Source organism: Aplidium turbinatum, chromosome 16, assembly GCF_918807975.1.
Source record: "Aplidium turbinatum chromosome 16, kaAplTurb1.1, whole genome shotgun sequence".
Lineage (NCBI taxonomy): Eukaryota > Metazoa > Chordata > Ascidiacea > Aplousobranchia > Polyclinidae > Aplidium > Aplidium turbinatum.
This window is the reverse complement of record NC_137487.1, coordinates 14,679,485-14,697,938: the sequence shown is the minus strand read 5'-3', so window position 1 is coordinate 14,697,938 and position 18,454 is coordinate 14,679,485. Positions and strand designations below refer to the sequence as shown.

General features: G+C 36.9%; 2 protein-coding genes across 2 annotated transcripts in view; one reads left to right on the top strand and one right to left on the bottom strand.

The window, feature by feature from the left end:
* LOC145785129 (peroxidasin homolog) overlaps nt 1-4,471 on the top strand; it is a 39,638-nt gene extending 35,167 nt beyond the window's left edge. Inside the window, exons 32-35 of the mRNA XM_082596829.1 lie at nt 51-257; nt 493-653; nt 1,523-1,758; nt 2,662-4,471. Coding sequence (XP_082452955.1) covers nt 51-257; nt 493-653; nt 1,523-1,758; nt 2,662-2,996 — 939 coding nt within the window. The 3' untranslated portion in view covers nt 2,997-4,471. The remainder of the gene's footprint in view (nt 1-50; nt 258-492; nt 654-1,522; nt 1,759-2,661) is intronic.
* Nucleotides 4,472-6,993: 2,522 nt separating this feature from the next.
* On the bottom strand, nt 6,994-8,243 carry LOC145785672 (splicing factor 3B subunit 5-like). The gene is made up of 2 exons (XM_082597360.1): nt 8,066-8,243; nt 6,994-7,341 (listed from the first exon to the last, which is right to left on the bottom strand). The coding sequence occupies exons 1-2, from the start codon at nt 8,196-8,198 to the stop codon at nt 7,214-7,216; spliced, it is 261 nt and encodes an 86-aa protein (XP_082453486.1). The 5' UTR covers nt 8,199-8,243; the 3' UTR covers nt 6,994-7,213.
* Nucleotides 8,244-18,454: the final 10,211 nt, after the last annotated feature.

Here is an 18,454-nt window from a genome sequence, read left to right as displayed (position 1 = left end):
GATGATGTAAGTTGATTCACTTGAAATATTTTGTTTTTTTACTTTCACAGGAACGAGATAGCTCATCTAATATGAACCAAGAATTGATCGAAAGACTTTTTTCCATGGCAGAAGAGGTTGCTCTTGATCTGGGAGCTCTCAACATCCAGCGTGGAAGAGACCACGCTCTTCCCTTTTACAACGAGTGGAGAGGATTCTGCAATTTGTCTCGAGCAGAAACGTTTGACGATTTGGCACCAGAAATAAAAAATACCGAGGTATCCTCCATAAATTATTCTATGAACTTTACACCATAGTTATCGTTTAGTCTATCATGGCTTTCGTAATGTGATATGCCAGACATAAACATTTCATTAAAATTGGTGAAAAAAAATGTTTTTCATTTACACAGTTTTGATCGTGTGTAAATTGTATTGCTTTGAATGCCTTATGCTTAGGCTATTTGCGGTATGAAGGCACTTGTAATGTGTTACTCTTTATTTTTATGTAAAGGTTCGAGAGAAGTTACGTCGACTTTACAAAGTCCCATCGAATATTGACCCGTTTGTCGGCATGATTGTGGAGGACGTGGTACCTGGATCTAGATTAGGTCCTACATTGGGTTGCATTCTCAGTGAGCAGTTTAAAAGAACTAGAGACGGCGATCGATTTTGGTAAGTTGGTAAAGTTTGGCTACTTACCAAGCCGGTTCAAACATCACGACGGCGTTTGCATGTTTACCTCTCCTCGTTAGAGTTTTTTTTTCAATCTTGTGTAATATGATAGGTTCAGATACCACTCTTAAAAGCGTGAAATAGCCTAATATTTGAAAAACTCCTTTTCTCTTCCATTTGCACACATAGTTTCATAAGAAGTCCCTTTGGGATCTTTTTGGAGTTTTTGATTTGTGATGAGAAAATGGCGTTAGCAACAGGCTAGCCATCACCGTGTGAATGACATATTATCATGTCCACGTGTTGTGCCCACTGCCCATCATTATTATAATCGTGTCTGCCATCGAGGTTCTTCTTTACTATTGACTTTGCCGCGTTTAACAAGTAACAAGCTAGTCACTGTGTAGAGGAGCAGTGACGAAGCTAGAAAGAAAATTTTTAACGGAGCAAAAGTAATTGTTGGGTGGACAAATATTTTAATGCTTACAATAAAGAGTTTATTTAAAAATATAGGCTAGCAGCTGAATGCAGCCAAACATTTATAAAACGTCATTCAACACGTAATACAATTCAATTTCTGCAATTCAATGTTTTCGTATGTTTGCCCATCACAATACAATGTCATTGAAACGTTGTAATAAGTTAGTATTAAAAAGCTATTTTTGGAAGGGGAACAAGATAAAATTAAGGGGATATTCTCCCTCCCTCCGTGGCTGTGTCCATGTAGAGACGACAATGATTAAATCAATGAAACCCGTGCGAATAGCCTACTGCACAGACGTTTTGTTAAAGTAGCCCACCACACTGACATTTTTTGTGCTCTGTAGGCTATATGTTTGCCGATAAAGATTTTTTATTTTTTGGTGAAGGTACGAGAATCCAGGTATCTTCAGTCCTGCTCAACTCACTTCAATCAAACAAGCATCATTGGCACGTGTTATCTGCGACAACACCGATTCGATAAAGAGTGTACCACGTGACGTCTTTTTGAACCAACCAACATCAGACTTTGTGTCATGTGACAATGTTCCATCGGTCGATTTGAGTGCTTGGGTTGATTGCTGCAATGATTGCTCAAATTCCGGTTCATTTGACACTTTGTCAGGTAAAGCTTTCATCAATCTACCTCAGTTGATATAATTAGTATGATATCATATGACATGGGTTACTACCTGGGACAAATTTAGGCTGCAACATGGGGTCCATACATAGGCTATTTTACGTTAAAACCAGGGACATAGGCTAGTAGCTCATTAGTTGAAATGTACCCAATCGCATTGAATGATTTACTTTGTAGCATTGTTGTGTAGTAGCACTAACATGAAAGCTGCAATGATTGCTCAAATTCCGGTTCATTTGAAACTTTGTCAGGTAAAGCTTTCATCAATCCACCTCAGTTGATATAATTAGTATAATATCATATGACATGGGTTACTACCTGAGACAAATTTAGGCTGCAACATGGGGTCCATACATAGGCTATTTTACGTTAAAATCAGGGACATAACACGGTAGCTCATTAAATCCATGGTTGAAATGTACCCAGTCGCAGTTTTTCTCAGCTATGTTTCCCACTTTGATGCAATTGAGTGATTTACTATGGAGCACTGTTGTGTAGTAGCACTAACATGAAAGTAACTTAATGAATGTAATGTAACCTCCAACCATGAAAAGATGCAGTTTCACCAGGAAGTCGTTTAAGTTTGAAGGCCTTGCTAAATTTAATTAAGTCTCCATCATTCGGTGTTCTTAAACCTTTGTCGTTTTCCATATTCTCGTTTATTGGTTTCGTTCCTTTACCAACACTCTACCTACAGTACTATGACAGTGTCGGTTTTGTTGCATTCCGACAAAGAAAAATTAAATTGAAAAGCCCTAAAAGCAATAACGCAGCCTACATACAGCCTCAGTACCAACTGAAATTAATACGTGTCCTAGCGCTTCCGGTTAAACTAATTAAAGCTTGCGATTGGAATTGCTTTTATATTCTAGAAATTTGCTTAAACAGGTCACCTTCGTAGTCATGCAAGATCGAAGCGCAGTCCTATGGAGTCTTATTTGAAAGGAGACAGCGATCTGCAGAACAATGCCTCTATCAACTCACTTTCTTCGAATGTCGTTGAGTTGGAGGAAAATGCACAGGAGTCACAGCAACGTGATGCAAAACTTCATTTTAGCTCTAATGTTCAAGAAAGAATCGAAGAAACACTTTTAAAAGAAGATTCCACTACAGAACTGTTATCCATTGTTAGGTCACTGCAAGGCCAAATTCGCCATTTGCAACAAGAAGTCCATGGTCTTAAAAGTCAAGTGTTGGAGAATGAAAATCAAAAAGAGAAATGAGTTCTTGACTGCTGATGCGATCTGCAATCGCATAAATTGCTAATATTTTAAAGCTCTTCTTGGTGCGCACTCGACCTTTGCAGTACCGTAACCACATTTTTTTTCATTGATGCAGTGCAAAACTAGAATTCGTTTGTTCAACATAGTCTATCAATTATGACGGTGTGGGAAAACACCTCTCGTGAAAAAACATCCAAACACCTGGTAGAAGTGTCGATTCTGGTGCATGATCATGTTTTTATGAAAATCTTACTCTGAATCCAGAATGTGACAATAAGCTTTGTAGGTTTCAAATTCAAAATATTTTATTTTTTGCTTGCTGACTACAATGCCAAATAGGCTAACTGATGAAGTTCCCCTTTTCTGTCGACAAGCCAAAGCAGCTCTCTAGTTCAGCACAAAAATATTCGCGCGACTTAGCTAATATGTAAACTAGTGTTTTCACTGAAAGCGCAAAGGAGATACGGAAATTGTCTGTTCAATCCAGTGGTCTGTAACCACCCGGAAGTCATTTGTTGCCGCCATAGCAAAAGCTAGAAGGATTATTTAAAGTTTGATAGGCAAGTGCTGCCATAACCAGCAAATTACTGTTTTTGTATATCGTTTCATGTTGCAAGATGATGTAAAAACAGCAACGGTTGCTGATTGAGGATAAATGTGTAGCCAACAGATGCTTGACTATGATATAAAGGAAGCCTACAACTTCTTCGTTTGTGAATCTATTCAATATTCATACTAAAAGTTGTCCGCCATGAAGACATCGGGGAAACGTTTGTCTGACCCATATGGTTACCCTGTTTCCCACTCAACAAAGTTATTATGGCACAAGTGTATCATGGTGAACTTGCTAGCTTGGCGATATCACTTATCGCCATTAGCGTCGAAGAGGGTAGGCTAGTTTTGGACCTGGCATTAGAGGCCTGAAATGTACCCAGAAGGATCAAAACAAAGAAAACACCTCATTTTTTCCTGCTGTAAATTTTACTGTATTATGCTGTTGATAAAGTTGTACTGAAGAAGGTTCAATACCCGAAATCGCGATCTGCAACACAAGAATTTCAAATTGGACTTTGTCATACATTTATTTTGAACATTTTTTTTTAGTTTGAAAGTGTTTCCTTCGTATTGTTACCGGGCCTAAATTACCCTCTCCACGGCCCTGTTTATCGGTGTGTAGTGCAACTGTTTTTTTTCTTCTAAACTTTGCTTTACTGTATTCTGTATACCTTGCTATTACATGCGTGCGACGTTCATTTTTCGAAGGGCTGTTCAAATGCCATGTGACGTTTTTTCGCCGACCTTCATGGCTGTTCTGGCACCCCTCAGGGCGTCATATGATATTTCAACATCCCCAAAGTAACAAACCAACTTCGTGGATACCGTAAGTTGTCGTCACGTCATTTTACGCCATAAGCCTATACAGCATATTTTTTACAATTTGTTAATAAACTTATTTTAATTTTATAACATGTCAACTATATGTGTCAAATGGTATGAAATGTAATTGACTTAATACTAGCAGTGGCATCAACAAAGGTTTGTGTCAATGGGTCATATTTTTGGTAAGGTGGAAAGATTGAGTTGAGAAAAACAAGCAAAGTCGCAGACTTTATATTTACCTTGCAAAGGGGACGCCCACTGTCAGACACACTGGCGCCGACTTACGGGGTGGCCACGCCACCCCGTAACCGCTGTGGCGGGGTGGCAGCCACCCCGTTTAGGTTACATTACTTACTGCAAATAAATGTAATTTGAACAAACGTTTAAATCTTTTTTTGATCATTGGTTTTCGCTTCAAGTCAACGTAAAGCAAGAGGTGAACCAATACAGTATTGCGAAGAAAATGATTGGTTTTGTCACAAGCATGATACTCGCGTAACATCAAGCAAGCTACGTGAAGATTACGCAGCACGTGGCTACGAGTTTTTTCCTTGTTGTTGTTGCGATCGTTTTATTTGTTACTTGTCATAAGTCATTGTTACATTTGTTAGGTTTACAATGGGATTTATTAATCAATAAAATACGATCTTTCCATTGCCTTCCTAAAAAATCTTTTTTGAAAATTTTTAAACTGCTCATAATATCGCTATAAATTATGCCAGCAATACAATACTTGGAAATAAAATTATCTCGATGATTGATAGCTCCACCCCCTAAATGAATATCTATTTTCACATTTCATTAAAAAAATGCAATTTTCTAAACTTTTTTAGTATTATTTAAAAAGTGCGCTTAGTGAAGTAGCAGTTTTAACGTTCTGCAAATTTACACGTTTACATGATTCTATTCGAGGAAAGCTACACCCCCTGCCAATTCCCAATAATAAAAGCAACCTTTTTCAATTACTCAAGATTTTGCATTTTGACTTATTTTCCGATTTCTATTGGAGTGTACTGTCATCTACTTCATGCTTTAATTTCTACTTTGTTATCTACTTCATGCAGTAATATTACGTGTCAATGCGTGACAAACTGTGAGGCGGGAATTTATTGGTCTGACATAGGAGTTGCTTGTTACATCATAAAACATATTACGAAAAGTCGTCCAGTAAAAGTTTTCGCCGACATTCCAGTTTTATTCAGCTTATACATGCCACCGAAAAAGCGTTCAAAATTGCAGCCCTCCATTGAGTCATTTTTTGTTGCGTCTAGTCAGGATTTCAGCCAGCATGAAAGTGACCAAACGCCTGAACGAAACGAAAGTGTGCCACTGCCAAAAGGCGTTAGCACGATCAGGGAGGTGGAAGAACCGAGCACGAGCAGGATAATCGCTGTTGAAGGGAGAAGCTATCAAAAATCGTGGGAGAGCGAATTCCCGTGGCTAGAATACGATAGATGCAAAGATAGAGCATTCTGTCCGATTTGCAACTATGTCGCAACTACTTGATCTATTTGCAAGCAATGAAACAATTTCATTAATGCTTCCAACGTGGTCTGCAGTGTGAAAATATACTTATCGTTGCCTTCCACCACCTGCGAGGCGGAGCGATCGTTTAGTGCACTCAGGCGCATAAAAACCCACTTGCGATCTACCATGACGCAACAGCAATTGAACCACGTTCTAATTTAAAATGTTTATCAAGCTGAAGCTTCACGGTTACAACTTGACCAGTTGATTAACAGTTGGATTGACAGAGCGCAAAAATACTTTTGCCAAATGTTAAGTGTCAGAGCAGCAACTTAACAATAAAATTCACGACATACCTCCTGTGCTTTGTTTTAAAGTTGCTTTGTAAATTATCGAGCTACAAATCAGGTGTGAAAAGACAATGGAATCTACGAAACACGCTTAGTAAAAATCAAACAAAAAAACATGTAGTTTGAAAGTTTTTAGGTTGCCATATTGTGCTATCCGCCACCCCGTGCAAAAATAAAAGTCGGCGCCTATGGTCAGACACACCATTGGGTACATGTACATCACATGATAATTCTATGTCAGGGTTACCACTCGTGAGGATAAATGCACCAATAAAAGAAAAACAAAAAACAGTGTGACCTCGTCTCTATTCGGATGTTTTCAATTAAACTTTTTGAGCAGGGGTATCCAAACTTCGGCACGTCCTGCCTTATTTATGGTTCGCGGGAAACTCTGAAGATGTAATACGCCAGTCAGCTTGTTTGCAAATACACCAAAATGTCTTTAACGACTTGAAAGGTGCAAAGGTCTATAAGACATGCCGAATTGTCAATTCAATATTATCGTGTGAGGTAGATTTGGATGTTTTGAAATAAATCTTTTTGAAGTTGGGTCATAGTTTTGTCACCTTACTGTTCAACCATTTCGTGCAGGTTGCTGATCATGATTACACATCATGATCATGAAACATGACGAAATACATCGTACCGATATAAGGATCCTGATGAATCGCAAGTAACAAAGGAACCAGTTGTATGGAGATGACAATGATTCACCTCCTGTCATGCAGCAAATAGATTTTGCTGTGTGAATAAACGCTGTGGGCTTGCATTGGCTGAACTGTTTCACTCGACCATTCCTTTGACTGCGACAATTTTATTGACTAAAATTAGAAACCAGCAGTACAATAAACTTGCGGTTGTATAAGGTGTACTTAGGAATGCTACAAACGTAGCTATTCTACATCAACAAAAATGATGCGTTTATAAACCGACAGATTTTACACATCCGGACAGTGCAAATTCAGTTGTTTAAAACCGCGCTGTTTTCTTTCATCGTCACTCAGGTGAACAAGCAGCATCTCAATCCATGTTTGGTCGGTCTGGAGGTGGCCCACACGGCTGGAACATCTTGTCCAAAAGATTGAACCGCACTCGAGCTTTTGCCTCATTCTCAGCCACCGCGATGTAACTTAATAAATCATGATGTCCTGAAAATAAAGTGCTGGCTTTAATGAATTGCTAAACAGTATGCAAAATGCTCATTTGCAAACTTCTCCCAAGCACACATTTCTGTATTTTAATGAAATTCATAAATATGCATGCTAAAAGTGGAATTGATGAGGTAAGCTTCTGATGCTCCCGGTAAAACGAAACTGACACTAACAGAAAGATATTGCAGTCGAATTTGTTATCGTTTAATTCGTCAGTTTGCCTTATTTGTCACCTTTTTGTTACCTGTAGTCCAGACAGATTTTCGATAGTTTTGACCGGTTTGCATAATTGGTCAGTTTGCTTAACTCATTACTCTTGTAATCCCCTTGAGGTGACGAATTAGACCAATTCTACTGTATTAACATTATGATCATACAATGCAAACAGTAGTTGTGTTTAGTTGAAGTGACATTGCATTGAACAAATTTTCATCAAAAGTAATTATATATACATTTTAATGGAATACCAATAATATTAAATCCAAGTAATATCACTTGATTTTCTTCACATAGAAAAGCCACATTGCAAAAGCACAATAGTGCACTACCAGCCAAGCTTACTAAAGCTAAAATGAAACATGTTCTAATGGGAAAGTATGGGCTGTGTATGACTATACTGCTCATGGAACATGGAGTGACGTACAAATTAAGGTTTAGAGAATGATCAATCTCTGCATAGTTGTTGCTTATATGCCATTAACAATTAACATGCACTGCTTACCTATGTAAGAGGCCAGAGTGTCTCTATGTTGGTTAGTCAGCCACTCCCACTTTGTTGTGTCAGAATGTCCAGTTCCTACGTACTTCGATTGAAGATGCTCCATTTGGGAGAAAATATTATAACGATCCCCCATTTTGAAAAGTTTTGTTTATCAAAATGAAAATTACAATGTTATATAAAGTCTGCAAACAATGTATGCATATACACAGAAATAATTTTTTAGACCTAATGCAATATGTTAAGTGTCAACTTGTTAAATGGTAACATATTTAAGAATGTATTTATTCACAATGGGGATCAGGGCATTCTGTCATGGCCGACCCGTCGACAGCTGCCGATCTGTTGCCAGGACATCTCACTGCAAGTAGAGAAACGTAAACTACAATGTCTAGTAAATGTGCTGTAAGTGCTGATGAAAGTATTCACATCATACTGTTATCACCTAGGGCAGTGGCTCTTAAACCACTTTTGCCATGATCCAAAATCTTATCTGTGGGAGTGGTGACAACTCAAGTAGCGGATCTAGAAAAAAATGTTGGGTTGGCACCAAAGTTTCAACAAAATCAAACTTTTAAGACAAATGGGCAATGTAAAAGTTGCGGTCCAAAAAACAATTAAGTGTGGCAGAGGGTCTGCGGAACTTGACTCCAATAAAATTTTGACAAATTAACTTTGTTTTGGTGGTTTTTACACAATTTTAATCCTAATTGTTATTTTGTTATCCCTATGTTATTTTGACTACCCTAAGTCTTGCACTTTGTATTTGACCAAATTCAACAAATCTGGACTTGGGGAGAAGTTTGAGTTATAGAATTTGGTTCAAAATCGAAGCTATGTTTTGAATAATTTTCTTTTATGACCACAGAGGATTGCAATAATTTATTTGATAAAAGTTTGTATACTGTTTTGTAGTCTTTGTCTTTCAGTAAAATATTGAAAATTTCCGAGGTGGCCACACCTTTCCGCGTAGGCAAATGTATAAGGAACGTTTTACCTTAACTCACTGAAATATTGCAGTAAACTGAAAATATTGATAAAGACCATAGTTAACCAATGCGCTAATCCTGAGAAGTGAACTTTCAGAAGGTCTTTCCTTAAATTCCCTTACAATGCACGGTATTGCACACCAGGCAAATTAATGACTAAACTGTTTTTTCTTACCTACCATGTTCTACCAAAACTTAACTACCAAAACCTACCATGTTGCCTGGATTGTTTTTTGGATTCTGAACGGAAATTTCAATTTTTTACAGAGGTCTTAGAATGTCCTAGGTTGTATCCTAAAATTAGGGCTAAAGTTGAAATTAAACTTAACCCCCTGCCCCTACTGTAAGAATCAATCACACAATCAGTGGCTGGTGCTGCCAGTCCATATTTTACACTAGCCAAACCATGTGCTAGATATTCTTAACTCAATAGGCTACAAACTACTTGAAAGCGAGTTATTTTAATCAAATGATGAGGCCACATTATAAATATTACAACTGCCAGTGAAAAGTGTATCATGCAATCTATTGCTAACATAGGCCTAAAAGATACGGTTAAGTTTATGGTATAGTTACCGTAGTTAAGGTATAGTTAGTTGCTGCATCCTCTTTTCTCTAGCTCACTCTACGTCACTTACATTACGGTACTTTGGAAGATGTTAAAATACCTTTATTGCTCGTTTAAACATTTTGAAAAAAACTTTTTTGTTTGGCAAAACTGAATAATTCAACCAGAAACTAAACAAGACAAAAAGCATGCCTACGGTATAATTTATAAAATTGTCTAACCATTTACATCAAATTGTCTGAATTACAATAAGTTTTACCAGAGTTTTGTCTAGTTGCAAGGCTATTTTGTTGCGACCAAATTGTTGTCAAAATTTGGTCGCCTGTTTAGTTACTTCAGTTGTTTTTATTTCTGACCAAGTGACCAGGGTTGTCAGATTAGTTGTAGCCTTACCTTCCAGATTGCATGCCAGTTTGATTCTAAATTATTCTAAATTTATTCTAGACATTTCATTTCAAGTCTAAAACAAAATACCATTAAATACGCAGTGTATATTGTAAATATGATATAACTTACAATAAGTAGTGGTGAGAATCTTCATGTTGAAATGAAAATATCCCTAAGATAAGATGATGCCAGCACATTTTTTATCAAGTTTTGTAGCCTTTGTTCACCCCAATTTTATGTCTGTGCCTGCGTGCTTGTTGAAAAAGTTTGTCAAATGATTGGCAGTGTAAACAATGTATGCTGACAAATGAACACAGCAAGCGAAAGAGCAACTGTTTTTTCTTTATATCAATAGAATTCTTGAAAAATGTACGTAGGGTTGCTTCCTGCTGAGAAGCCTTGCCCAGTTTTTGCCCGTTTGTGTAAGAGCTACCTTTAATAAGTTAATCGCTGTATATCTGCTAAAAAATTTCATACCGTAGGCTACGTACATACAAATATTAGCCTATCCTAAAAGTGTTTCCAGAAAGCACTACATATAATCTATTATTTGAGTGTAATTTTGCAAAATTTTTCCAGGGGGCATGCCCTCGGACCCCCTAGAATACGCGTGCCTTCGGAACGTTCTTACCCCCCACGAATTTCATTGCTTCCCTTCAATCCCTTGCTCAACCCACCAGGATACGCCACTGCGTAGAGCCTTATTCTTCCTACAATAAACTTCACATACGCTTGGATTTTTGAACTTCTTATCTAACTGCTTCGATGCAACAAAATATGAAAATCAATAAATATCGTACCGGTACTTAACAATAACTACGGTACTGCATTCTGTAACAACCTAAAAACATAACAGATTAAAAGTAAACTTAACATACATGGAAATAAAACCCAGTGTTAAGTGAGCGGAAAGTCCTGTCAGCTAACTAGGTTGCGTCACACTTCTCACAGACAGGCTTTCGTGCCAGAGAGCGTGCAATTCAACAACACAGTTTCAATCAAAGAGACGGAACTAGGGCAGAAAGTTACACGCACGCGTTGCAGCTACTAAATGCAATGAAAAAAAGACAATTACCGAAACAATCTAGACTTGTCTAAACAATCCCAATTTGCTTCTAAAAATTATTCCAGATTCCAGACATTTTTTTTCCCTACTAGAAAGTTCGTTTTGATTCCAGATCTGGAATCAACTATTCCAATCTGACAACCCTGCAAGTGACCATCATAGCGAAATTGCCAAATTGGCTAAAAAAAAAGATGGACCGTGTTGCCACTTCAGTTTGGTACAATATTCCAGAGGTGTACAAATCCCAGACTTTTAGAATGTTGATCTGATCCTGTTTTTGCAAATTGAAGATTCCAACAATAGAGAGAGATAGAGGAGTTGTTGCAGACAACTGGTCCGCCCCGTTAGCCCGCCCAGTGGTTACGTGCCCGGCTCAAGATCACGCTGCGCTGATTCGACTCTCGGGATGTGCGCTGGAGCAACTCATTTCAGGACTGCTCTCCATTCAGCGGCACCTAGTGAATGGAATAATTCCCCGGCAACAACACTTCAACAACAATCAAAAACTTCACTCTGTTAATCTCGGTAACTGGCCCTGCGTCAAGAGCCTCTACAAGTATGCGAAACTACCAGGAATAACCTATCAAGGCTTTAGCTTATCAGTCCGAGGATAAAGATTCAAAACTAACCAACCAACTGGTCAACCGTGACGTTTTAGGATACATGCCAGACTTATTTGAAGCAAAATGGATGATGATGATGAGATCCGGATTCGATCCGGCAATTTGTAGATATATAAGATCCGGATCCGAAACAGACCCAAAGTAATTTTGTGTAAAATTTTATTATAGCCTACAAGTGTTTATCACTTAACGACAGATTCACATTTTTATTAAAGTAGCCTACTTAAAAAATGGATTCATTCATTCATGAAATAGCCTACAACTTAGTCGGTGGTTGGTGCATAGCCTATTACGGTAGACCTACACATCATGTATTGCATTGTCAATGTTGGGCGCGATAACTCATTTTTCAGTTAAGCGATAACGATAATCGATAAACGAAAAATGCCTAAAGCGATAACGATAAACGATAAATCAAAAAAAGTTAAGCGATAACGATAAATTATCGCCGATAATGTCCGATAACGATAATTTTTTTTTCTTTATTAGCGCTGCCCCATCCCATGCAGCACGAACTGTTTTCATCAACATGCCGAAAAATCGAACATAATATAGCCTACTGTAAAGGGACAAAACTTTTTGTAAGTTATGCATAAATAGAATCGCAATAGCGGCAGTGGGTATCGAATCTTCAACCTCTTGATTCAGAATCAAACCACTGAGGTAACCGCCGTGCTTATAATTATACCTTCAGATACCAGTTGGATGCTTTTATCAAAAGGACAATACCATAAAAAATTCCAAACTTATTTGTATTTTGCTTTCTGCTTAAAGGGCTGTTTACAGCAAAGTCAGCAATAATTGAAGAAATTCCAAAAAACGCAAAATGCTTGAAAATTTATCAGTAATCTTAAGCGTTATTGGTAGTAAAAATGTGCATACTGTGAAATCCATCAAGCTTGTCAAATTAGTCGTGTTTGTTTAAGAACAATAACATAATTATCGTAATTTACTGATAATTTCAGATATTTTTTGTTTTGTTTTCTTTTTGAACACCATCATTAAAGCAATGGCAGAACGCTGAGTTGTTGAGATAAGAATTAGGCTACTATGTAGGCACTGTATTAGTGGGAATAAAAATATTTGATTGAGGTAGGCTATGTCGCATAGGTAGGCTACAGTAAATGAGAAAGGTTATACTGTATTTAGCATAATTTTACCACGCAACTCAATCCGCCTATTGTCATGCAAAAACTACTACAAGATGCAAAAAATGTGATGCCGGTCTGCATGTCAAATGCTTCAAGCAATATCATATTCCGCAATGACTTGTTTCTGTGATGTTATGTTACTTTGCTAATTTTTATCTTCATATTTTTTGAACTTTCATTTCAATAAAATGCTCGATGGCAATAATGACATGACAAGACATTTCCCATTTATCACTTTGAGCGAAAAGTAAAATGTAATAACGCTTTATAAGCATTACGCACAAGAAACTTGTGAAATTTGATAACGGATTTGCCTAGCGTCTTATATAGGACGGCTTTTTTCTCAAAAAGTACAAACATAATTAGGAAAAAAATAATTGTGTTATGTTTTTTAGGTCATAATTATGCAATATTTAAATTTTCCGAAATTTTTTTCAAGTACTTTCACTTTCGGCACAAATGGGTTAACTTTTTAAGTTAAATGGCACTTATGCATTCGGTTATTATTTTTGGATTAAAGTTATATCGCCAAGCTAGAAAAAAATCGATCTTACAGTCTATAACCGATCTTGTGTTGTTATTGTGTGTGAATTTTTTAATCTGAGTTTGTGACGTAGGCTAACCACACGTCTCAAGGCAAGTTTTTGCAATTTTAGTTAATCTACTCATCTAAAGATTTAATGCGCTTAAAAACAGTAAGTTTCATGTTTTGACGAGAGAGATATTTTTTGACGAGAGAGATTATTTTTTACGACAATTACTAAAAACTAACACTTCCAACGAAAAAAGAAAACACAAGAATAAAATAGTTGATCGTGAGATGGCGCGAAAGACCATGTTTTCGATGTAAAAGCGGCCTCGCATTGCGACACTTTCACAAACCACTTGCCAATTTCTTTCGCTTTGCTTCAAAGGAAGTTGTGCCGCCTGTGCGCTTACATTTTGATTGTATAATTCACTCGCGATTGCCCATTGCAGCAAAACAACAAGAGACTGGTTGCATGCATTTCATTGCATTGCAATTTGCAACTCTAAAAATTATTGTGTTGTCAGGGCCGTCGCTGCAGGTGGGCGTGCCCCCTCCCCTGATAACGACCTGTGCACACACACTTCAGGCACTGAAGAAAAACTGGTTTTAATTTTAGTTTCATTAACTAGGTGGCTAGTAAAAATATTACTTTTCATGATCTTTCCACTTGTGTGTTGATCCAAAAAAAAATTTATCGGCGATTAATTATCGGCGATAATCAAATATTGCCTTTGGCGATAACGATAAACGATAACTGAAAAAATAATTGAGCGATAACGATAAGCGATAAAAATTTATCGCCGATAATTATCGCCGATAATGCCCATCACTGTGCATTGATTAGACTACTGTCTGATCACCTCTTATAGCACGTTTGGTCTCCATATAATAAACATCCTGACTTGCCAATTGCCATGTGTTATCTTTCCCAATTCAAATGCATAATTGCAAACTAGGCCTACATGACACACATTTTGTATCTTTGTGTACAGAACTTAAAAAAAAATTCATGAAAACTTCGGATCCGGATCTGATCTGGATCCTGTTTCTTTTAAAAAAGAAAAAGATCCAGATCTGATCCGAATCTTGTGAAAAACAGCAAGATCCGGATGCGGTTCCTGCACACCTCTGCAATATTCATTTATTTATGTTTTTTATTTCCGAACATCAAAGCAAAGATTAACAGATTTGAACATGAAATCGTGTGTGATCGTGAATTAAAAATGGCGTGAAAGTAAACAATATCACTGAACAGCACAACCTAAGCAAACTTCAAACACAAGAAACAACCAACTCTCCGTCGTTCGGTCTTACGTCATTCAAAAAGCGTCATAATGTTGTAAAGCGCATAACTAGACTAGCCTCAAAAGAAGCAAACACTGTTTTATTTAAAGGTTAGGGTAGACTGTGTGGTTTAGTTTTGAATCTTTATTCTTGACCAGAGAAAGCCTCTGATAGGCTTTCTCAGCAGTTTCGCATACTTTTAGAGCAGGGATTCCGAACCTTTTTTACACCGTGGCCCCCTTTAAAATATTTGAAAAATCAATGGCCCCCTTATTTTTTCAACCTTTTGAAAAAACTAAGAAACGTCATTTTAATTAAAAAACTTGTTTATAAAGACTATTTCGTGAAGATTTGGGCAAAATGTAGGCTACTTGTATTTTTATTAAATTTTAATTTATTTTTTTGTTATAACTTATAGTGTTGGAGTGGACTAAGAGATAAATTAAAAAAGATATTGTTTTTCAAATTTTTCCATGGCCCCCTTGAAAAAGGCTCATGGCCCACTAGAGGGCCATGGCCCCCAGGTTGGGAACCCCTGTTTTAGAGGCTTTGAATCATGATGGAAGATTTGGATGATGGGTTGAAAGACAGTTTTTTATCATTCCATCATCCTGGTGATGCTGGGGAAGGTGAAGTTTCCGACTGTTGTTGTCTTGGTGCTGATACATTTTAAAATGGTAAAAACACTTTTTGTGTGATTTTGAAGAACTTTAGGCTATTTTCTTTTAAATCAAATTCCTTACCCAGAATTTTTTTTTCGATTAACAAAAATTCATTTCGAGCTGGTAGGCTATTTTAACAATGATCGAAATTTATGTTAGGCTATATTTTATAAAGACAATGAACTGTAAAGCAGGAGTTTGCAGCTTATTTTGCAAAATTAGGTAGGGTATTAGGTTAGGCATTAGGTAGGCTATTTTAACAATGATCGAAATTTATGTTAGGCTATATTTTATAAAGACAATGAACTGCAAAGCAGGAGTTTGCAGCTTATTTTGCAAAATTCCTTGGCTGTGCCTGGGGGTAAAATTTGGGAACCACTAGTAGATACTATCGATTATTGTTTTGTTTCATTGTAAGAAAAGTTTCCTGATTTATTTGCAATGTTTTGTGCTCAGATTGTTAATTTTTCAAACAACAAAAAGCTTACGTAACCTACTAGAGAAGTGGAATTTTTTAGAGTTCTGCTTTTATGCCATTTCCACTTAGTCGCAAAACTCTTTTTTTGCAAGTCATGAAACTTAAACTTTTATCTGTCATCCTAGAAAAATATTCGGCCTCAAGGCCATGACGTTCTAATGTCATCCATGCTGCACAACGTCACTTAGCGTAATTATATTTTTCAATGAAAATACTTTCAAAATATGACAGGTTATAATCAAACTGATGAGTTGTTATTTAATGGGCTTGGCAACTTCGTCGGTAGAATGTCAGCCTGCGGTGTCATACTACAGAAAATAAAAAGGTTATATAATTCAATGATAACAGGTTAATTGTTTTTTTATTGGAACCCTTCCATAACACCGAATATGAAAACTTTTTAGATAGCCCAAGGCTGCAAAACATAGAACCTGCACTTTACAAACAATTTATGTGACTTTTTACATCAAAAGCGGAAACTATAAAATGCTTCATGTTAAAACATGTTCATGCTTTAACCAACTTCCAAGCAGCGATGGAGGCTCTTATTTTGTTAAGTATTTTTGTCACATTTGAGTGCATTAATGGGTGAGTTAAGTATTTTTACATTCATAAATAATGTGATGGAATAAAGAATGACTTTGAAAAAGGTTTAATTGCAAATGAACGTGAGTAAACAGATGTTACAAAATTTAATAATTTTTTCCAAATCCAATGCATTCAAAAACCAACCAGGCCTTAAAATTTGGCTGTTTTAATAATTGAATTGAAAACAGAATTTTGGTAGCCTAACCAGTTTTCGTTGCTGTGGCCTATGGTCACAGCGGTAAACCATAATCTCTTCGTGGGAAAATTGTAACATAAAGTTCCCGGATCCGTTCGTCTGGATGCAATGACCGAAAAGAAACACTCTTCTGGAAACGTCTATTCGAGAATTGTATTTCTGTAAAAATAGCCTCAAAGCTGTCGAAAATGGGGTGCAACGCGATACACCACTAAACTTGTCACTACAATGCCAATTACTTGGATAAAAGACGGAAATTTTGTCCAGCTGGCAAGCACTTAGCAAAACAGTTAAATTTTATGCGACCAACTTGTTCAAGCAACAATTTTAAAATGACGAGAATAAATTACGATATTTCGAACGCACGTAAGCAGTTACTGTGACGTAATAATCCATAGGCAATGATAAGATATTCAAGCAGCTGTTCAAGTTTGGCTCACACCTGCTCAAGCCCGGCCAACACCTGTTCAAGTAATTAAAGATTTAACGATGATGTAATGTTATGCTACAGATGCAAACGGTTCCCCATAAACATTGGCTCGTAAAAACACAAGAAATACACGTGTATTACACGAGTTTCCTCAGAACTTTACGTGTTTTTCACGACCAATGTTTATGGGGTTGTGCAATTCAAGATTTAACGATGATGTAATCTTTGCTATTTTCTAGCAACAGTCCATGACGTAAGACGTCAGGTTTAGTAGAAAACGGTTCTATGTGACGTTTGATATGAAAATTGTCCGTAACAGCCTACCACACACATATAAATCTAAACGGGCTATAACCACGTTTTTGTGGCCTACACAAGATAAAGAAAGCACAAAACCGTTAAATATTTAAAAAATGTTACTTGTAGCCTATACTTGTGGGCAATATTAATGTTCAATAAATATGTAAAATAATTCTATTTGCATTTTGTGTTCCTGTGCATAACCATTAAAATAGGCTCACATGTCTCAATGGAGTCGCCTAAATCCAGAGCTGTTAAAAAGAAAATTTATGCGCTGTACCAATGAGATAACCGTGCCTTCAAATTAAGCCATTTAAAAAAAAACAGAACCCCTTTTCAAAAGCAGAAAAGCTGGAGAAAATATCAAGTAAAATCATCGAGTAAAGATATGGTTTGAGTGGCTTTCTTCCACAAGCAGAAGCTGTCTCCAGTCTAAATATAAAATAGTTATAGAAGGTAAACAAGCGCACTAGCCCTATATGAAAAGCTTAGTCTATACACGGTGATTTCTGTACGTTTTCGGGCCCCTTAAAATGGTTCTGGGATCCTAAAATCAACTCTGCCCCGGTTCAAACGCACCCCGTGGACTTCACTGTCAAGACTATTATTGCCTGTCTTACACTTTTTATGCTTTCCTAGATGCCGGGTTTAATTCTGTTGTTTTACTTTCTACAGCAGCCTACATCGGTAATTTCAACCAGATGTTGACTACCACTCAACCAGATGAGACCATAGAGTCAGGTAGCACTTTAATCTAAATATGGGGCTACAAACAAAAGTGCGATTGAAAGATCACATTGCATTATGTGCAAAGTGCCTCACACATTTTAATCCAACAATTTAACATCATATCTTTAGTGGAGGGAAATCTGAGTTTCAAACAAAAAATTTTTGAATCTCTATTCAATTTTAATGTTCATTTTTCAATCAACCTACTAAGCGTATCCCATTTTATTTTACTTTGGGTTTCTGTCACACCTTATTCACCATGTTCCTCATTAAGTCATGCATCTTCATCTTGTTAGTTATGCGTTTGATGTTAAATTGTACTGCTTTTAGACCATAGGTATTGCTGGCTATTTTGGTATAACAAAATGTAATTTCTAACTGTGATATTTTCTTGATATGTAGTTGCATTATT